General features: G+C 30.7%; 1 protein-coding gene across 1 annotated transcript; it reads left to right on the forward strand.

Moving 5' to 3' along the window:
- The first annotated feature begins 1,541 nt into the window (after positions 1-1,541).
- LOC121120725 (uncharacterized) lies at positions 1,542-22,777 on the forward strand. The gene is made up of 6 exons (XM_040715580.2): positions 1,542-2,198; positions 10,250-10,377; positions 10,444-10,553; positions 19,509-19,848; positions 20,934-21,096; positions 21,830-22,777. The coding sequence occupies exons 1-6, from the start codon at positions 1,757-1,759 to the stop codon at positions 22,258-22,260; spliced, it is 1,614 nt and encodes a 537-aa protein (XP_040571514.1). The 5' UTR covers positions 1,542-1,756; the 3' UTR covers positions 22,261-22,777.
- The last annotated feature ends 371 nt before the right edge of the window (positions 22,778-23,148 follow it).

Raw genomic sequence — 23,148 nt, forward strand, 5'->3', positions numbered from 1 at the left:
AAAAAAACCTTCGGCTCTCTGCGTCCCTTTGATTAAATGTTGCCTCATCACAAGATCTATAGACGTCTGAAATATGAACAACTCAAATTGGCTAGAAGGCCCGACATATAACGGGTTTTCAAATTCTGGTCATATCTGTGGAAACCTTCCAAATTTATCACTTTCAATCTTTGGAATTGTTGAATGAACAAAAAATCTGAAAGGATGTCCGAATGTGTATGAAATACTTTGTGAGACCAGAGTAGTTGTTCTCAGTTCTGTTCAAATTAATTTCGTTTTCATTTTTTGTCAATCAGGAGCAGATGGACAAAAAAACTAAGTTTCATCTTGAAAAATGTATTCTTTTTTGAAGATGAATGAAGTCATGTGCAGCATTTTTCTATATAATTTTTTTCAGATAGATCTTCGTCGAATTCTTGATCTTGAATTATTCCTTATCAAGGATGTTATTGTAAGTTACTTTTGAATGGGATTTATAACATCATAAACATACAAGTATTCATTTTTTAGTTCAAAATTTTACTCATTTTGAAACTATGTAGCCTTAGAATTATGTTAAGCATGTTTTTGTTTTTGTTGGATCATTGTAGTTTTGGTTAAAATGTTTGTACAACAATTTTGGGTTTTATATATCTTTGTAGCTCTAAGTATGCCTTTTCTTCAATTCAAGTAATCATATTCTGGATCTATCTATACTTAAAATGGAGATATTTAACTACGAGAGAATATCTATTAATTTTTCATTACTTTGGTGATATATATGTGTCTTGAATTTTTTATCATATTTAATAAGCGGGTTAAGTTGAGGCATAAAACAACCTTTGTAAAAAAAAAAAACATTATTAGTAAAAAATAAATGATACAATTTGATAGTTTTTTCTAATGTTGAGCTTTATATTTAGGAAATATAAAGGAATTTTTATTGCAGGAAAATGTCAAAAAGAGGTATTTTGTAGTTTTATGGTTGAAAAGGGATCAATTTGAACCGTAAGATTACACGAGAAGGTACCTAATTCCGTGCCGTCTACTAAAAATTATAAGGGTACCCTACCAGTCTATAACACAACTTACTCACATACTATACAAAAAAAAAGTCCGAATTAAATAATTAAATGAGTGTTAATATTTTATTTATGGCTATTCCAATCTCATCCTCCTGACTTTCAAGGAGAAAGTGTTTCTAATTTTTCTTCTTAATATGAATCCGAAGTCGTCCTTTTTCTCAATAAATTGTGTGTTTATAATAAAGAAGAATCATAAAAATGTCATGAATCACGATACATATTTTACATATACACGATAGAGTGAATAAGATAGACCCGGTACATGGTAGCCACATAAATCCCTCTCTTTTTTTCCCCATGTCGGAGAAACAAAGTAGTAAAAGTAAGGAAGGAACTTTCTAATAGGATATTTTTTAATATTTATTATGTAATGTGTAAAACTAAAGATAGGGGAGCCTAAAAAGAGAGAGAAAACAAGAGAAGTGAGAAAGCGGCTATCTCTTCAATTGGAATGATGGTCCACACAACTCAAAAACCACTCCCTCCTTCCCCCTACAACTACAACCAGTACAATTGGTCGTCGTCTCTGACATTATGAAAAAGAAAAAAAAGGAGGAACCATCCCGAGTCCTTTCCACCATTACTACCCGCAGCACGTATGAATGTATGTTTGTACCATTCCCCCCCCCCAATACTCTTCTCCTCTCTAATCCTTCTTCCTTCGTCAGTGTCTATTCGATATTATTTGAAAGATGTATGAGAATAATGATCGAGATTACAACCATGAACCATGGTTCTCAGGAGGAGGAAGTGCTGGTGATAACGGTGGCAGCGAAGGATGGAATGGATTGAACCATGGAGAAGCCCTAGGAAAAAAGTCCCGAGATGACGTATCATCCCTCATTGAAGAGGATGAGGATGACGGAAACTCCTCTGATGAGGGATATGCCACCAATAGTGGAACAGGGAATAGTCCCTATCCAGGAATGGAAGAAAAGGAATCATCTCCAGGAGTCTCTCTCATCTCTTCTCATCCTCCCTCATCCACAATTACAAAGAGATTAAGTGGCCCTTCGGAAGATGATGAGGGAAATCCGAATCTCATGTGGCTTCTAGACTTCAAATTGGACTTTTTTAATGATCAGCCCGGAATAGGCCCACCACATCATCACGAGGCAGCAGTCTTAACCAAAAGTAAGTGTGTCCCTTTTATTCTGCCATGTATACATAGACATTTCATTCATGGACAAAGTGTGTAGAATATATACCACAATATCTCACGTTCAGTTTATAATATACTCGTATGTATATACTACCGTTAAATTCAATACAAACGGGCGTCGGCTCTGCTCGGATATGAACAATTTCTTATTTGACAAGCTTAATTTCATGTACCAAAATACCTAGTTTTGATTCCACGCAATCATTTTTGTTCTTCGTTAAATATACTCTTATACTACTTCCGCTTACATCAATCATGAACACGAAATCAGTTAAGAAGGCTCTCTTCTCTCTCTCTCTCTCTCTCTTTCTATACATATATATACATCTCTCTCCCATGAAATAATTAATTATAATTAATAACGATACACCCATCTTTACATACATCAAGAGAGTTAAGTGGATAATTGTTTTATTCTCGAGAAGAATGGTACCATCTGCAAACTCATGTCTATATTGTATATATACCTAGATATATAGGTAAATGATGACATGAGAAAAGCACAATGACAGCATGATTTGTATGTATTTTTTTGTCCTAAAATATTCCTCCAATGGGAGTGTTCATTTTTTTAACTTTCTTCTAGATTTATATCAATTAGGATTTTTACAGATATATGAATTTATTATACACACTAATAAATTGATTTTCCTACACGAATTAAATTTTATTTAAATATGCAGTGAATTAACAAAAAACATTTTTACACACAACTCAAGAAAAGGATAAATAGCGTGTGTACTAAGGTGCCCTATTTTTAGGGGAATCTTTTAATTTTGAGTTTTTGCTGTGTATTGATACAAAAGTTATGTTTGCAAAGTTCCAGTCTTCAAAACCTGCTTTTTTGACCTCTCTAGTAAGTTGAAAATGACATTTTTTAGACGGAATTCGATATTTGTAAAGTGATTTAAAGGTTTCAATTTGAAGGCTATGATGTTGAATATGAAATTTTTCATTAAAATTCATTTACTCAAGTGATAAAGAATAATGTAAAATGATTTTTTTATTTTGAAGAAAAACAAATCGTTGACCAACAAGCTACTTTGGGTACTCAAATGATGAGAAACCCTGTACTAACCTGGACATTGAATCAAATAAGTATCAGAGCTCAGTTAAAATTTTTATTGTAAATGGCCAACAGTAATAGAAATGCTGTGCACAATGTACATAGATAAGCGGTCAGAATCCCCTCCTATAGGATAATATAATTAATTTTATATATTTAGAATATTCTTCTCTTTTGAAAGAAGTCGTATTTATATTTGGAAGTAAATCCCTCAATATTTTTCCATTTTTATAAATATAAAGCTAGGGGCATGATTCAAATAATTTATTCATTCTTATTGTTTTATATTCAATTCTCAATGTCACGAGAAAGATTGTATCAAACGAGAGATGTCATTTCATAATAGTTTCCTCCATTTATGATATCCCTATCCAAAAATCTTTGAGATTGCATTTAATAATACTCTAATTTTTTTTTTTTAAGGAATCATTTAATAAATTTGTGAAATTCTTTTGGTAGGATATGATCAATCTGGTAATCACATCTAAATATTCAAATCCAAAGACATGTGTCTTTTATTGATAGAATCCTTCGCTGAGTTTGGGAAAAGCAAGAGCAATTACTTTTACAATTTGGGCTACATCAAGGTGAATAGAAATACAAGGTTATACCCAAACATGTGTACGACTGATATTTTACTTCCTCCACGCTTTTTAATATTGACGTCATAGTGTATTAATGGTTACTAATATTATACGTGATTATCAAAATCTGTTTTTCTTCCCAACAGTCGGTAGGATACATTAAATTGAAAATTCTAGCAATAGTGACGTCATAGACTATGATTGGTTGCGTATTTTGTCAAAATCTGTCTTTACTACACACCAGTCGGTACGATAAATCAAATTGAAAATTCTAGCAAGGCCAATTACATGATGACCTAACCTTGGTCTATATGAATTAAAAGGCTGGCTAGAAAATATCTAGGATATCTTTAGGATTTTTTATTTTCAAATAAAGATAAAGTTTCTTCATTTTAAGTATTAATTTAGTATATCACACAAATTTTAAATTTTTCTAATAGTAAGAAAGATTCTATTAAATAGACGCCGAACAATGAATTCTACTGCTAAATAAATTCAGAGAAAATGGACTCCCTCAAGTGCAATGCGGACAAAAAAAATTATGTCATGCTTATATTTTGAGTGAAATGATTAAATATAAAAAAAAAATATAAAGAAAACAAAATAATCTCTTAAAAACAAAAGACTAAGCCTTTAAAATTGTAGACACAAACTTTGAAGGCTTTTTAAAATCTCCTTTAGACTTTTATTAAACTTCCATCTCTTACTGATTCTTTCGATAAGCATCAAATCAGATGAGGTAGGTGGAGTTTATTAGTCTTGATCTCTCCTTCAATATACTTTTTAACATACGAAAAAATACATTCACAGGTCTTTTGGGACAAATCTTTTTTTTATTTAAAATGAGTATACACTCATAAAAATTGAGCCATCATTTTCTAACTAATCCAATTTGATATTTGAAATCAGGACTAACACATACATGATACAATAGTATAACTGTTATGTTGGCTCGATTCAGTCGTTAAGAGCATCAGAACATTAGTACTAAAATTGAATTCGATTTAAACACACCTTCCTATTCATATATGCATACAGTATATTACTTACTTGACATATTGCAGTGCTTTATTGATTTTGTATTCAAATTTCTGGGATTATTTGAGATATTCAAGAATGTTAGCTATAGTTTAGAATTACCATTGGATTTATGAGATTTATTTAGAAACCGATTTTCACCTTTTCAAATACATAAAATCTATCAATTTCTAGTCATTTTATTGTAATGATGAATTTTGGCTACTTAAACTGCAATTTTCAGTGCCTCATAATGATTAATCAGAATAATTTGTTTGATATATAATTCCTCAAAGAATACAAATATAATACTCTGGACCAGTGTAGGTAACCTATGACACGCGGAGGTATATTCAATGCCACGCACAAATTAGAACATATTCCCACAATTTGTGTGTGTTTTACCATTATTATTGGCAGTTGCACACTCATTGATTATAAATGTTGAAGTTGGCACTCCATGTCTGAAAGGTTGCACACCCTTGTTCTAGATTCTTTTTTAAAAAAAAGGATTTTTTTTTTAAATCCATAGCTATTCACAAAATATTTCAAGTATTCATTTTTTTTAACAAAAATTTAATGTATGAATATATTAAGTAAAAAAAATTGGGATTTTCTCTATTTCTTGGTTATTGTTCAAGATTGTATTTATATTGACGCACCACAGAATTAAAAAAAAACAAGTGCTATATGGGATCAAAATAAATATTACAAGGTACTAATGACAATTAGAGTAAAGTTATTCATCCATCCTAGTTAAAAGTAAAAAAGAGTGATAGTAATTAGAAAAAAAAAAAGTAATCAACTATGCATGTTCATAGGTAGACTTAAACCTTCCTCTCCATAAATTAAAAACTTATTTTTCCTGATATATTTACCTACATACCTATATAGAGCTCAAGTCGACGTAGACAGCTGTAAAGGAAGTCAGAGCCATAAAACCGCAATGGTTACAAGTATGTATAACATATTACAATGTAGATAGTAAATTCATGAAAACATATTGAACAGAGTTGACAGAGTATTAACGTCTTTATAGGTTAGTATCCGTGAGCAGTGCTGTTCATATGTCCTTTTTTATAACAAATAGTTCATTTTGAGTTTTACACACTTTATCTCGAAGTTGTGAGTACGAGTCCATAGCCAGTGGAGGCCTGACTCAACTTTAACAGGCTGGAATGTATTTGCAAGTGTATTCAACCAACCTCATAATTTTATTATAGGAATATTACACTCTGGCTAAAAAAGTTCTGACTCCACTGGTTATGTGGATGTAAATATATGTTACCATTGCTAGAATACAAATTTGGGCGGGGGGAGGGGTTAGCTAAAAAAATGTTTAAATGAGAGGGGTGGGGGGTTATGTCACATATTTTTATGACGTAAAAGCTACTTTTTTCTGGTTCCAGTACACATGTTCACATATCTAATTATAACATAAATGTAAATGGTAAATGTGGTAAATGGTGGTTAAATAACAATAAGGATTTAAATGTTTGTGAGTATGAATCCTTTAACTTCAAGTCCCAAGTTGAAATTACCCCCAAGGTAAAAATAAGAATAATTTTGTCACATAATGGAAACGTCATCATTACACTTGGCGTTATGTATGTATGTAGATACACATGGGATAAAGAGTTAAATTAAGTCATTTTGTGGCTAGCTGAGCAAATAAATACACATAGTAGGTTTGAACACGGAAACATGGGAGAGACGAGAAAGGGGATTTTGTTGTTTTTCCATGAGAGAACCACACATACACATAAATATTCCCTGAAAAAACCTTTTTGGCAATCAAAAAGCACTTATGTGCGTCTCTTTCTCTACCTACCTAATGATAGATTCCCCTTCCATAAATAAAATAATATGCGTAATAATAGGAATAATAATAATAATGGAGGTAGGTACGTTAAATAAAGGGTTAAGAGATCGATAGGAAATTACGAGAGGAGCAAGGAAGCAGCCATATAAACATACATTAAAAAAGCAAATACCAACATAAATAAAGTCAGTCACAATGTTGTGCCGTCATCGTGTCGTCATGGCGCAAAAGAACAGTAGGAAAAAAGAAATTAGACCTGTAACATGCAAGATTCTTATTACTTACTAGTCCCACATAAACATTTATTACTTTGAGTAACATTATAAAAATGGCTCGAGTGACGTAAAAATATCCATAATATGTATGTCAAAAAATAATTTCCTTCCTAATGATTCTGTGAAAAAAAATAAGACTCTGGGAAAGTGGAAGATGCAATCATCATCGTTTAACTAATGAAATAATTATTATACATTATTTCCCTACATAATGCATAAGCTTATTGACAGAGATATTCATATACATTTATATATATTAAATAAATAGTTTTGTATATAAATAGTTTAAAAATCCTTCTGTTGTACGACAATCATAGTCAGGAAGCAAGTTTAGGATGATACACTATCCTCTTTTCCAGGCCTTTATAAAAGCCAGATAGTGCATGTGAAAAATCGACTTAAAAAATAAATAAAATTTAAACAAATGAAAGGGGACATTTACAAACCATATTGGCACTTAGAGGATTAATACCTAAGACCTTGTTGGGGGAGGGTTCATTTAAAACCTCGTAGACCCGAACAGTATAAATTTAGTAAACTCAAAATTGATTTATGCATCTTGATTTCTGTTTTTTTTTTTCAGTAAAAAAATTTTGCAACTTGAATTTTGATCTTTAGTTTTTTTTTCTTTAAAAATGCGCCATTTGTGCTTTTGGCTCATGAATTTAAAAAAAGTTCCACGAGAGAATGGAAATAGAGAACATACCTAGGAAAAATATGGGCCAGTTGGTCACCTTATATATATATAATATTTTGAGAATGGTTTTTGCCATAAGGGTTTTTGGAGAGGTGGGGGGGGAATTTAAATAAAAAAATATTCTAATTCTGTAGTATAACTTTTATACTAAATAAATTCTATCTGCATCACTTATCAAAATATTCTAGTAGCCATATGTAGCACGTCATCACAAAAATAAGCTAAAAGGGTTCTTCTCTAAATTGAGTGTGGATCAAATTTGTATTCTTCCACAAATAATCGTTGATTTTTATCAACAAATCATTCTTGCTAACCCTTTAGAGGTACTTCAAATTGCAAATAAAGTGGGCAAAGTTAATTGGCACAGTAAACGAATGATAAATTGATAGATTTTATTTGAAAACCCATAAAGTTACAGCTCTTAGGAAATCCTCACATAAAAAAAAAAATTAAAAAATCCCTTAGTCCACTCGAGTTTAAAAACTGCAATTAGTTTCAATAAAAACGAAACTATCTATATAAAAAAGAGATAAATATGGACTTCGTTAGTATCCTCATTAGCTGTATGGGAATCCTAGTTAGGACTCTTACAACTTAAAATACCAACTATTAAATTGTATTATGGTTGACATTTAATTTATGACAAAACTAGGAGACAAAAATGTATCCCATCATGAAGTAACCTCATCAAACGCATGTATGGACATATTTATGATAGACCACCGCGTTACCTTTCTAACACAAAAATATACAGAGTATTACGTTGTCGGCTGTCGATATTTCTTATTCTTTTCTGATAATCATTGTTCTGAACATTGATTGGTTGAATTAGTTATTTTTAAGCTGTAAACAATTCCCCTACAATTATTGAATAATAATTCCATATTTATGGAAAATTGGCAAATTACCAAGGGATTTTGATCCTTGTTTCTTTTGGGAAGAAATGTTGCGTGTTAAAATAAAGGTAAGGACGTGAGACTTCATGAAAAGGATGATTTCGTCCGATCCCATCCTCTCGTGCTTTACAACTATCCCTTTTATGAATCATTAATAAAGGAGGAGGGAGGAGGGATTGTTCAAATATCTATTAAAATGTATGTACTGTATCATCAAGCAATTAGTTATGTAAACTGAATTAATTACATAGTTACACAGTTCAGCCATGAACGAGGAAAAAAAAGAAAAATTAAGAGCTCAATGAAGTGGTAAAATATAAAACATAAATGACGAATGATGACAATGATGAGTTGAGAACGTCAAAATACATATTAATGAAAAGTTGAAAGGAGTATTAGTCGATCCAAAGGGTTTTGTCGAGTCATTTTGTATATTTTATAATCCATACTTCCCATATTTACTAATAAAAGGTATGTTTTGAGAAAAAAATATACCGAAGATCTAGATCAGGATAAGTGATGCAGCCAATGGCTACTTAGGGACGTTTGCAAAAATATGTATATATTTTTTTACGGAGGCATGGTTTTTGGGTTTTTTTTTTTAAATAATTTCAAATATCAATTTTTTTTAAATCTACAGCTTTATACAAAAAATTTCAAAGATTAAATTTTTTGGAATTATAAATATCAACAGGTATTCACAAAAAATTAAATTATTTGGAAAAATTTCAGAAATTAAGTTTTAAATATTAAATTTTTGGAAAAAAAATATTAAAAAATCTACAGCTATTTCCAAAAAATTAAATTTTTGGAAAAAAAAAATCTTGTAAAAAGCAAAAATTCCTTAATTAGAAGGCTACGGCCCTCTAGGCCACCCCCTGCGGACACCCCTGCTACTACATATTCATAATAAAACATTAGTTAGGTGATTCCCAGTTGGCGCTCCGCAGTGCATCACGCGGGGCTCTGCAAGGTTATCAAAGGCTTTTCTAAGAAAATTATTACAAAATCCGGATCCAAAATTAGGTACTCCCTCTTAAAAAATACACTTAAGGGCTTTGTAGTGATGAAAAGTTTGGGAATCACTTTTGAGAGTAATCATATTTTGATTATTTTCCAAATAAGAGGTATCATGGTCCAATCAGTGTCGGTTTCAGAGGAGAGGGAAATTAGGAAAATTTAGAAATGAATTTTGATTTTTGATCATTCTTTATTTTTTATTGAGTTTTATTTAATTCATATTTGAAAATCAACTTAAACCATAAAAACCAGACATTAAATTAGTTTTTAAGAAAACGAATACATGTCTTGACAAAATAGGACAGTTGGTTACCCTTATACCATATACATACATAATATCAATATGGTCATTATTTGTCATTTTTATGACAAATGGCATAAAGTCCATTATAAATTTTCGAATTAAGGGACATGAAGGGAAACAGATGCTGCTCAATGAGTATAAGTAATAACAATTTTATTATAACCCTAGTGAGTAACATCCTTCTTAATTACTTTATTGGCCTTGTATTAGAAGAGAAAGAGAGAGAAAGAAAAGGGGGGATATCTTAGACGCCATAAAATTTGATATCAAATGAGAAAATATTGTTTTTATTAATTTCCTCTCGCTTGCTCCCATTTTGTAATGATGTCCTTATAATTTTAGATACAGACAAGTACGCTCCTGAAATCCAAACTCAACATCAACCTCCTCCAAAGGAGAAAAAAGAAGAACCTTCCAACAATGAAGAGGTGGAAAGTGAGGTTCTGGCAAGGGTCCCTTCCCCAGCCAAAGTAATTTTTAGTCATCCCTATTACACATGATGCAATAAATAATCCGTTATATTCTTCCATTTCCAGGGCTATGATAAGAGCTTCAAAAAGCCCCCATATACATACACAGAACTAATTACACAAGCCCTAAAGGATAAAACGGCATTGACGGTCTCTGGGATCTATCAGTGGATTATGTAAGTTGAATAATCTACATTATAACATAAATTGTACAGGTGAGCATTTATTATATGGATTATTCATGGTCGTTGATTATATTATATGTATTAATTTTTTGTTAATGTACGTTATTTGACTAACTTATATCTATGAAGTTATAAATCATAGTATGTATTAACGGTAGACTATGTGTATTAGTCAAATGAAATCATCAATTCTTCTTTTGACTCATCATCATCACCCTAGTAAATTATCAAAATATACCGTGAAATTAATAATAACATTATTATGGAAATTACTCCCTTCTACTGAAATGCAAAATGTGACTCTATTTTGTACTGGTGTTGGATTCGAGTATTATCCGAACTCGAAAAAAACTCAATTTTACTAAAGCCTTTTAAAAATTACTACAAATATATATTTTTTTTAATTCGACTTTTCTTGAACTTGAATAATCCACCCTCATTCTACTTTATAAAAGAAACACACCCTCATTTTTATCTTCCTTTTTTTGAACAACTAAGACGATTTTGTAGAGTGTAATAGTTATTACATGAAAAAGGAATTGAATTAAAACAACTGTGAAGAATATCTTAATAAAGTTAAAATATTTTTTGGTCTTGATCTATTTATTTTGTCATCAGAATAATGATTACCTAATTTGTTTTTTTAATTAATTAAGACATTTATTACAGGATTTTTTTTCATAACTGCTCTATAAATAGAAAAATAGCCTTTACTTGGTCAAAAAAAGGAGGGGGAGGGGAAGTGCACATTACATACTAAAAGTATTCAGTGAATTGTGTATTTCTAGTATAACTCAAAAGGACTGTAAAAAACATCAACCGCTGATCCTGAAAGATTTGATATTGTATTAAAAAGAAGAAACCACATTAACTAACTCGCCCCAAGTCAAGAAATGTTATGTTGACTTAAAAACACAAACTGGCCTTGAATCAGAACTCGTGTAGACAAACTCGAACATTTTAATTCGAATCTAAGACTACTATTTATCTATTTATGTAAAAATAAGACAATATTTAAGGAAAAGGAGGGGAAATCAATTAACTCATTCCAAAACCACAAAGGATTTATTTTTTTATTTGTACAAAAACACAAAGTTCACCACAATATTTTGGTAGTTTTGTTTTTTGTAATGATGGATCATCTTATTGTTTTTGACCAGAAAACTATTTATGTATCTATATATTTTTCCCCCTTTTATAAGGATATTTAACATAATGTTTTAATATCCGCTGTATTGAGATTGATTGATTTATAGATCAATTTTATAATTTATAACCAATGATCAACTATTTTTTTAACTAAATGTACAACGTGCACGAAAAAAATGGCGGGTGAAGCAATGAAATATTGAACCATTTGATTTTCGAGCTGATTTAAAAAAAAACTTTTAGTAGCTACTATTTTTGTTCAACATTCTATTAATATAGTGTACGGAGAACAGACGCATATAAATCAGTACTATACTAAATGGTATTGGAATCGGTATATGAAGTGACCTTACATCTTAAGGATAGTTTAGTGCCAATTATATAACCCCCAAAGCTCGGAGCTAAGCCTGCTCCCAAAAAATGTCCTTTATAATAAGGCAACAATAACTAAAATTGTCTTTTATGTATTATAAAAAGTCTTTCAAATTTCTTAACTGGGTCCTTCCCACTTCTCAAAATAAAAATCTTGGATGTAAAGTATTTGCACGTACACGATCCTTTTTTTATATATATAGTCAAATAGTATCGACAATTTTGATACCAGAACCGGTACATAAATATTGGTATCATGATGACATCATTAGCTACATATTTGTAGTTTAGATAACTAAAATACTATGTAACTTTTATAATGATGCAGAAAGTAGACGTTGTTGGCGGTGGAAGGGTCAGAGTGGCACTCAATTATTTCACATGTTCGAGCATGTAAGTATACATCCTTTTTGTAAATACATTAAGTATATATAGACGCCCACTGAGTCTATTGTTGTTATCAAGGAATGTGGAGGATGCACTTTATCTGAGCTTAGATTCAATATTATTCCCATACCTCTTTTATGTATTAAATAGCCCATAATTATGATTTACATATTATATATTATTATGAATTTATTCATTTTAAAAACATTAACCGTCTGTCCAAACATATGTTATGCGTCAACATAAAAACAATCTTGAACAAAAATCAAGAAAAGTAAAAAATCCCAATAATTACTGTACTTGATATATACCTACATTCATCCCAATGTTTGATAGACATATTTGAGTAGTTTATTTGATTTAAAATACTTATATTTGCCCCGATATGGCTTTTAAGTAGAATCTATCCATTTCTAAAATTTTAATTTCAGTATCCCGATCAATTTTGGGGGCTCTTTTAAGTTTAATTTCCGGTGCCTTTAATGGGTTAATATGAATAATTTGTTGATAGAAATTGACAATAATTAGTCGAAAAATACAAGTGTAATTCCGTTTCACTATGAGAAAAATCCTTCTATCTTGATTCTGTGTTGACGTACCACATATATTCTTAATGTACACTCTATAAGTTACTTTGAAGGCAAAATAAAATATATCTCTTAATATACTAGTATATATATTTTAAACATATACTTTTTCATGTTTTCCTTACTCTCTGTCATAACTCCATGTATGTATGTGAAAGGAATAAGGGAAATGCTTACTCTTAAAAAAAATCATCGTAACACGCGAAAATTTCCTAAAATGAAAGCATTGCCGTAATTTATTTCGTTCTTTCTCCTTCAGTTTTGTTGTTGTTTTATGATTATATTTCTATACATACATAATATGTTTGTAGTTGATGACATAAAATGTGATTACGTTTTTAATATTATAAATAATAAGGAGTTTGTCATTTAAGAGTGCCTCCTCTTGCATTGTATATGTATGTCGATAGGTACTTTAATACTTTGTTGCAAGAAGAGTAGACATAATATAATAGATTTGTATGAGACAATATCAGATATCAAATTATCTTACTGATTCGATATTTTGCAAATGATTAAATATCCTTGTATTGTACCCCGGGAAGAATTTGATTTTTTTTCCTCTCACATTTGGCTTATTTTGTTTGCCAAAATAAACATATCTAGGGTTGTAACTCCTAAGGGTTTTTTAATGTACGAGTTTTTTTTTTTATCGTTGTTAATCTAAACAGCGTTTTTTTCTTCTAAAACTGTTATCATTATCCTTACATTCTTGAGGAGAGAAAATATACTTATAAATTTGTATCACGAATGTGAGAGAGTAACCCCGACGAGTTAAAAGTGCATGCTGTCCTTGTTTGACAAATTGGAGTAGAAATGAGAATCAAAAAGAGTCATTCTTGCCTACTCCTTGATCCGGAGTGGGACTGTATCTTGTTTTGTAGCTAATTCAATGAAACGTCATGACAGGTAATCTGATTTCCTATCAAACATGCAAACATCTTATAAAATATTGATATTTCTATGAATTCTCTCTGATATCGATACGGTGCAGATATTGGGTATGTATTTTGCACGACATATCAGGCCAGGTCTAATAACTTGGTACATTTAAATTATATGAGTGGTTAGTAAGTACATGACTATTATGAAATTATGTTGTATAAAGAGGATAGAGTTTATTTAATATCATGTAGCATGTCGATGTCTCCTTATACCTAAAATATGTAATATTTGTTTCTTCATTTTGAAGTAAAACACAAATAATATAATAATATATGTAGCAAAGAACCAAGAGACCAAGACAAAGAAGAAATTCCCTCCTTAGCTTTGTTTCCCCCTCCCTTTCCACAGGTTCTTGTACCTTTTAATACATACATATATTTAATAAAAAGAAAGTTTTGAAGAAAGCATGCGAATACGCAGAAGGAGAAGAATATAGAAGGAGGTGGGGACAACATACACAGTCCTAGTATGTCGACAAACATTAAATTATTATTCTTATTCTGAAGAAAAAATGACTCCTGACTTGATTACATGGACTACCTTTCTATAATAAGTATACATAACATACCTAGGTAGTAAGTTTCACATATTATTAGGATTAAAGATGACATGATAAATTAAATACATATAAAATAACGGATACTGTATCTTGTTAGTATGAAGTACAGCAGTAGTTCCCAACCAGAGATCCTTGGAGCCCAGGTGCTCCGTGACATATCACCAAGGGTTTACCATATTATTAAAAAAAACAATTAATAAAACATTTGGTTGAACAAATTTTATGTAATTACTATAGGACTCTGCAATGAGAAAATGTTGGGAATCAATGGGGTAGAGGCTTTAATGTATGTTACAACTTGTACTAGTAGGTTGTACTAGTGTTTGGTTTCAGTCTAGAAATCCTGGATCGATCTGATAACGTTATAATTTTTCTTAAATTCGTTACAAATCGGTTCTATAAAAAAGGAGTCTTGATCCTTCTCATTTAAACCAGTGATTAGAACGATTTTATTTATGAATGGTTAACGACGTCATGCGTGTTTTCAATTTTTGGAAATGTTCTATAAATTTGTATAATATAAGTGCTACTTGTATAAATAGGATCGTAAAAAAAATCCATGGAGTAAGACCCAAAACATTGGTCCACGATTTGAAGCCGATTAAACTTCAATCCAGGATCTGAAACCTTAGTCTTGACAGAAATATAGGTCCAAATTGGCCCAGCAAAAGAACCATAAGTCCAAACCAAAAAAAAAAAAAAAAAAAAAAAAAAAATCAATCTCAACTCTCAACACTGGTACATACTACACCTTATGTAAAATAAATATAACTTATTTACGACTGAAAAAACGTGCTTCTTTGGATGTGTCACATAATAATTAACTTTTTATCAACAGGGGCTCTTGCAGGGGAAGAGAAGTGAAGAGTATGTACCCCCCCCAAAGAAAAAAAAATGAAAGAATTTTTGTCCTGCAAAAGGAAAAATTATCGTTTTTAATAGTAAAATATGGGGATTTTTTTTCATAAGTACTAAGGCCCCCCCCACCCCTCCCTAAATAAAGACCCCCCTGATCAATTTGTAACTTTCACAAAAAACAAAACAAAAAACAGATAAATTACTCAATAAATATATGGAAGATCTCAATAATGGAGTTTACAACTGCATTATACTTATTACAAATACTGAAATTTCTTCATTTAAAGTGAATCTTCTCGTAGGTATGTTGAGAAAATTGCAACTTATACCTTGTATATAATAACATTTTCTAACGATTCTGAACAATGTGGAATCCTGAGAAGAGATCATTCTAGTCTAACGAAAGATAATTATAAAACATAATTTCCCGAATAATCCTGTTTCAATCACCTAAAAATCCCTTATGAGTCCTGCATCCAAATAATAACCTCTTCCTTGAGCTCTACGTAATCTGTGAAACACAATTGAATTAATGACAAAAAATGAAAACTTTATATAATAGAATTGACCTTAAATAAATAAGGGTACATTAACATAAATATATTTCTTTTCACACACTTATTAACTATGTACTTATGAAGTATTGATGACTACAGATCCTGAATTGAAGGAAAGTTTGATGAATGCCATATATTAAGTTATTTCAGAAATAGTTTCTGAGATGTGGATATTGACAGAGGGATTGTGCTGCTTAGGAAGTGGGATTGATTTTACTGAGATATCTAATCGCAAAATTTACCAAATTTGAAACTTGATAATACAATATTTAAAAATGACTTTTTCTTTGGGGGGAGAGAGATAAGTCTTTTAAAGTAAATAAATGGGTTTTTAAGTGAGAGCTTAAGTCCCCTAGTAACCAGGACAATTGTCTTGTTTTTAACATAAATATAGAGGCTCAGCATATATTATGGATAAAATGACTTTTCTATGTCCTCTCTCCTGCAAAAACTCCTGGAAGGATTTTGTTTGGTCAACAAACAAAAAAAATAACAACATATGCAATGGAACTAATTATTTGCAATATGTTTTGGTCACGGGACCGTGGAAATAGTCACTTTGTACAACAAAAAAAAACCTTCAACAATTTATTTAAAGGTGAATAAATCCGAGAATGTAGTCCTTTTATGAGTCATTATTTCCATGATCTGTAATTTTGAAATGGTCAAATATGTTTTTTTTCTCATTTTTGTGATTGTAAATGTGACGAACTTGTAAAATTGTTTTTCCGTTTTTACAACTTGTACAATATTGTACATATTACTTAGCACAACTTGTACACAACATATATAACATGTACTTTTTTATTTCCCTCTTTGACGCGTGTACCCCCTACTATTCATTATTATTATTGTATCTCTCACACGATCGAGGGGACAACAATATCTTTTTTTTTGTTTTATTATTTTCCTGAGAGAATTGTATTATGTATGTAAGTTCCCCCTGCCTCTCCTCTTAACTTTTTTACTCTTTATTTTTTCTTTCAGATCCTGAATGACTTTAGTCTAGAATGTATATTTTGTACATATAGGAAAGAAACGTAAATTACATACAGTCAATGAGAGTAGCACTCACATAATATTGTGTAGATGATTGAAATTATATATTTCTCTTATTTACTGTACTTAAATAAGTTTATTGTAGTTAGTTAGAAACTAAGCATTACAAAATCCTACTCCATCATCATTTGTTTCTACGTACATAAATGTATAATAAAATAAGGGTACAGGTGATGATGATGACTTTATTCCCTCCCTCCCCTTATCCAAAGAATACTTACCTACAAATCTGTGAATATTTGTGATGAGAAAATGAAGGGGTAGGACATTGAAGCATGCAATCCTTCTTCTTCCTCTGATTCCAAACATACTTTACGCTGGTGTCGGTACTCCTAGTGTCCTTTACATGTATCTAACTTTTACTCACGTCCGGTTATTCAAAAATAACAGAAATACAAAAAAAAAAAAAAAAAAAAGTTATTTCCGTCATGCAAATTACAGTGATTATAACTCTGGACGTAGTAATATATTTTTATATTTGATTTTATATCTACATGCATTGAGTGTAATTTTGGTTTACGAGCTCTCCTTGTATATAAATATTTTGTTTGGCAAGAAAATATTTGTAAAATATGGGCATACGTACGTATATGACGTCCACCTAAAATACACAAACTGTTCAATATCCAGTTGTCGTTTTTTCAATCAAGAAACTAAGAAAAAGATAATTGAGACGTTCAATACACCCACCCCTCCTTTAGTTGACCTTTTTTAAAGAAAATAAATAGTCACGTAACGTCAATCTTGTTGATGTTAAACATTTTTGGGGCTTAAACAATCTAGTTTTATAACGATTATTGATGTTATTTCATCGTTATAGAATCTTATTTCCATATTGTAGATAATAAATTAAAGACCAAAATGAATATAATAAGATAGTTTTCTCGAATTATCTTTCTTTTTTCGTTCCTAATCGATCAAAAAAAAAAAAAATCTATAAAATCCAGCCATTTTTAGGGATTATTCTGTAAATATTCCTTTGATTTAATTCAAATATCACTGTTTATCATTACCATCAATTAAATTTTTTTAATTCTTAAAACTATTTGATGGAGTCTAATTAAGACCTCTAAGAAAATTTATTCATTCTATGAAGTAAAATATTAGAAACATCATCACAACTAAACCTATGTCCTAATAAGTCAACGATGTATAAGTTAACGAATAATTTGTTTAAGGATATCAATCATAGGCAGAATTAAGTGTCTTTGTATCAATTTCTATTAAAACTGGGTCAAAAGAAAAAGTTCCATAAAGAGCTTATAGGATATATTCTTTACTGTTAATTGTTTAAGCAAATTAGGGAAAGTAAAATTAAATTGAATTTGTATATGAAATTCGTTTATTCATTTAATATCTCCTATAATTTATATTCAATCTTGATATTCTTTTTTGAAGACAATAATAAAAGTTTGTGGATACTTTGTTTTTTTGGTTTTGATTTGTAATTCCGAAATATGAAATAAATTCGATCGATTTAAGATTTTATTAATTATTATTATAAGGCAGAAAGTAACATAAATTATTCCAAATTTTATTTATTTATAATTTGAGAAATGCGAAACAAAAACCGCTCCTGGAAGCTTTTTTGGGGGGGAAATTTAGGAATATTCTATAGTATTCAGAAATATAATTAGAATTGAATTAGCTACTTTCACGGAGACAATTGCATAAACTTTGCGTAAAGTCAGTTTTGTTTTTTTTTTGCAAATTTTGCTTATGGTGTGCAATTTGAAACTCTTAAGAATCAAAAAAGTCAAAGTCAAATTATAGTGACTCATGTCCCACTTCCCTCCTCTCAATTTCATGGCATGCTCTAAAGCAGTAAAAGGTTTTTGTTTGTGTTGCGTTTTAAATAAAAGCATAATTAAGTTTAATTAAATTGCTGGGCATTCTCTCTTGTGTGTACATTAAAAATAAAGGAAGAACATAAATCTTCTTCCTTAAATACTACTGAAAGTTGGTCATATAATACCTTACATAGGTATACGTTCGTATTATATACATAACATAATTTATGTTGTGTTATTCAATAATACATAATACTTAAAAAAGATGTGAATAAAAGTGTTGGAGTCCTAACGGATAATTATTTGATGAGGTATCCGTGTGACCAAGCCTTTATGTATATATAGTTTCCGAAGCTATGTTCAATTAATCCCCCGAGTCTCTTATGTTAAAAGTGAATGTCTCTGCGAAATAAACAACATATAGTTAGTGAAAAAAGTATATATACTATATGTAATAAATTCTACTCTTGCTAAGGTAGTAAACAAATAAATAACATTAACTCTGAAGGTGTCTTTTCTCAGGACACCAATATGTATGTACATTTATAATTAGAGGGACAGAGAATGCGCTGGTAATATATTATAATAACATACATACAAAATATGTATGTAATTATCAAGCCTTCTACAGAGTGTAGGATCATACATAACATATATTTACTTAGATATTTTTCTGATTTCAGAGATAGATATTTGTTCTTCAAAGCAGAGGATGATCGCTGGAAAAACTCTGTGCGACATAATTTATCCATGAATCCACATTTTAGAAAAGGAACTAAATCCAAACATGGAGCTGGACATCTCTGGGTACTGGCTGACTATGAAGAAGACTCTTGTTTATCAGCTGAAATCAATGATGTTGACGGTGGAAACATCCTACCTATAGAAGAGGATGAAGCTACAAAAGCAGTGAAATCCATACTGGATTCAGAGGAACAAAAACTAGCGGCAGCTCAAGACTCCCCTCTTTCTCCTTCATCTTCTTCGCTGTCGTCCTCGTCTACTGAAGAGTCTGTCAAAAAGGTATTTTTATGAAGGATTATGATTAAATTAGGTAGATATTAGTGTTGGATCGGTCTAAAAAAACTAAGAAGACTGCAATTCTATCAGTCCGGTCCTAATAAAATTTGCCAGTCGAAGGACCGGTCCTATCGGTCTTTTGTAGAAACTACAACAGCTGAAATGACGTAGTTAGTACTAACTACGTCATTTGAGTTACTGAAACAACATCATAATTCCTAACCTCTTATAAAGAGACAAGATACCTGTAGGAGATGTGTGACTAGAACGTATTATTATACGTTCTAGCTATCATTCATTATTTTCTTAGTTCTTATATTCTTCAATCCTAGATAGGAATGAAGAAAATAAAAATATAACTAGGACGGTATGACTGAAAGATCGATGTATCACTCCTAAGGATCATTGAATGGCAAAAAAGATCGGACTCATAAAAAAAAGACTGAAACGAGATGGAAAAAAAGACTCATTAGGCGATCAGTCGTAGGACTGATCCAACACTAGTAGATATCAATAGAATGAATACTCATTCTCTTTTCCCTGGGCATATCCTCTTTTTACATCCCATTCAAATATTTATTTTTATAAATTCCTGAAATGTACGGTTTTATAAAAGGCATGTTAAAAATCGACTTAGATAGAAAATAATTTTTAAATGAACGAAAGAAAAAAGTACCTTTTCTTAAAAAAACAAAAACAATAATCAATTATATTTCATTCTTACATTCATTCATTCTAAAATATTAACCCCCTCCCCTCTGTGACCAATTTCCAGTATTTCAAACTCTTAAATATGACCACCCTAATATAAGAGTCTGTTTACAAATTTGTTGGTTGAAATTCCTTTCGTAGAACATAAGTCTGTAGCTTTCTAGTAGCCATGGATATACGAAATTTTAAATGATTTGTAAGTAGATAAATGTTGGAGATGTGCACAAGAACATTATTCATTCTAAAAATCCTTTAGAATGTAGCTATTCCCATATGGCTGAAGGAAGGCCATGGTTGGTGAAAGAAAGGAATTTTACTCATAAGAGAAAATTCTTCTAATAAAAAAGTGTTCAATATACATCATATATTTTTTATAGGGGAAAAGAAAAAGGAAGTATCCCACCTCAAACCTTGAAACCTACTCTCCATCCAGCAATACCTTCCAAAAAGCTGAAACCATTCACAGTTCCTTACTTCGGGGTAATCACGAAACCTTTGTCGTTCAAGAGCTCTCTGCGGCGGAAGTTCAACCTGGACAGGGTATGTAGAAAAACATAGATACAGGGGTGGTTTTTCTTTTTTGAATTTAAGAATGTTTTCTAAAGAAAATAATTTCGCACAGGCCCATATTTTTTACATTAACCTACAAGACCTAGACTGGGCCGGTTTGATGTTAATCAAAGATAAAATACAGGTTCCTTTATAATCATAGAGGTGCTATTTATTTTTTGTTCTTGTTTTTTGGGATTTTATGAAATAATTCTTTTTTAAAAGACATTTCTTTACAATGATGTTTTTTTATGATCAGACCAGATGTTTTGTCAATAAAATATTTCTATTTAGAAAATAATGTTATTTTATCTAATAAATATGTGTAGAGCCCCTATTTCTTATAATTAAATTCGGAGTCCAAGACAAGTGCTCCCGATTTTTTCTCCTAAAACCGGCACAGAATAGTGTTGAAACTCGGTGCATCACTTGGTCTTTTGATTTTTTTGCACCGCTTTGGGCCCATATTTCGGGTATGACCAAAATCTCAAACTCTGGATAGAAATTTAAAAGAGTGAGGCTGGAAAACACAGCGTCATTTTTTGTTTTTCTTATGTGGAATAAAAAATTTTGTGTACAAGACGTCTCAGAATGAACTTAAACCGAATTATATTTTTTTATTAAAAATCATAACTGTCTCAGACAGATTTCCAGACCTAAACCCAACACTAATGGATGTTTGGGTACATAATATAATGTATAAATACATATTTTATAATTACAGAGGTGTTTATTGCTGAAAACAACTCTGTGTCATCAATTCTGGACCATGAGAGCAATAAACGCATATTTTTAGAACTGAGCCATGAGCACGGACACCCTCACCATCATTCGACGCATCAGCATCACCCTCCACAACAACAACAACATACTTCTCACCATCAGCATCCTGTTGTTTCTCATTCCAATCTCTCGACAGTCATTCACCATCAAAACCCCCACATCACAACACATCAGTCCATAAGCAATATCCATCCATCTGTTTTACCTACTGTAGCTTCCAATGTGGAAATTAGCACTCAACACATTCCATTTTCTCCTATGGAGGACATGGAGGAATTGGGAGTCTCTGGATACTGCTATGAAGAGGATGTTACATCCCTGGAAAATGCCCTCGGCTTTGACTTCCACCAGAAACAATTATTGGCCAAATGAAGAAAAGGAACAAGTATTCTACTAGTCAAATCTTTTTTTGAAGATTTTGTGAAAGATGTGAAGGGGAAAATAATTACTGTATATACAACAACATAACCAATTATTATTATTACTCTGTAAAGAGCTCTTCCTTTGCTGGAAGAGTGGCAGGCTCCACTTATACAGAAAGTTCTTTTATATACATACCACATATGCCTATCTATATATTTTCATTAAATCTTTTTCTTTAAAAAAAATCAATTTTCTTTTGTTTCTTTCTGATGGCGAATTAATTAATTATTTATTTTTCTTCCATAATTTATATTTACATACATATATTAATATGTAAAAACATATTTCTACCTATTTTTGTCTCATCTTTTTTATTAACATTATATGTAAGTATGATCAAGCAAGTAAGAAAAAAAATATTTTCTATTTTTTAGAGGAATAAAGTACATTGTATTAATATTATAATTGTTTATTAATTATGTAGGGTGCCAATTACTATCGAAATAAAATAATATGTTAATCCTAATTATAATCTTTACAAATTCATATTTTTGATATAATATGTAAATCAGTGCTCAACAAACTTTTTTTTTTACCACAGTGAGCATTAAAGAAAGTAAAAAAGCTCGTATGAGTAGGAAGGGGCTTATTTTATTAGGATTATTAAGGATAAAACATATTTTAAATCGGCCGAAAGCAACCATATCCCAAAAAAAAAAATTTTCAACCCTGAAAAACGTGTTCTTCACCAATTTTGAAATTTATAAGGAAAAATGTATGTACATTGTCATCATAGATGTCATTTTATACTTCAAGCAATGGCTTTATAATAATTTAAATTTTAAAAGTACATTCTTAAGAGACACTTTTCATAATAAAATATGTTCTTGTATCTAA

Source organism: Lepeophtheirus salmonis, chromosome 6 (genome assembly GCF_016086655.4).
Source record: "Lepeophtheirus salmonis chromosome 6, UVic_Lsal_1.4, whole genome shotgun sequence".
Lineage (NCBI taxonomy): Eukaryota > Metazoa > Arthropoda > Copepoda > Siphonostomatoida > Caligidae > Lepeophtheirus > Lepeophtheirus salmonis.

Coding starts and splice junctions, on each gene's coding strand:
- LOC121120725 (XM_040715580.2), top strand. CDS start 1,757: ATGTATGAGAATAATGATCGAGATTACAACCATGAACCATGGTTCTCA. Junction 10,554..19,508: donor GGGATCTATCAGTGGATTAT/GTAAGTTGAATA, acceptor TTCTGATTTCAG/AGATAGATATTTGTTCTTCA. Junction 19,849..20,933: donor CTGAAGAGTCTGTCAAAAAG/GTATTTTTATGA, acceptor TATTTTTTATAG/GGGAAAAGAAAAAGGAAGTA.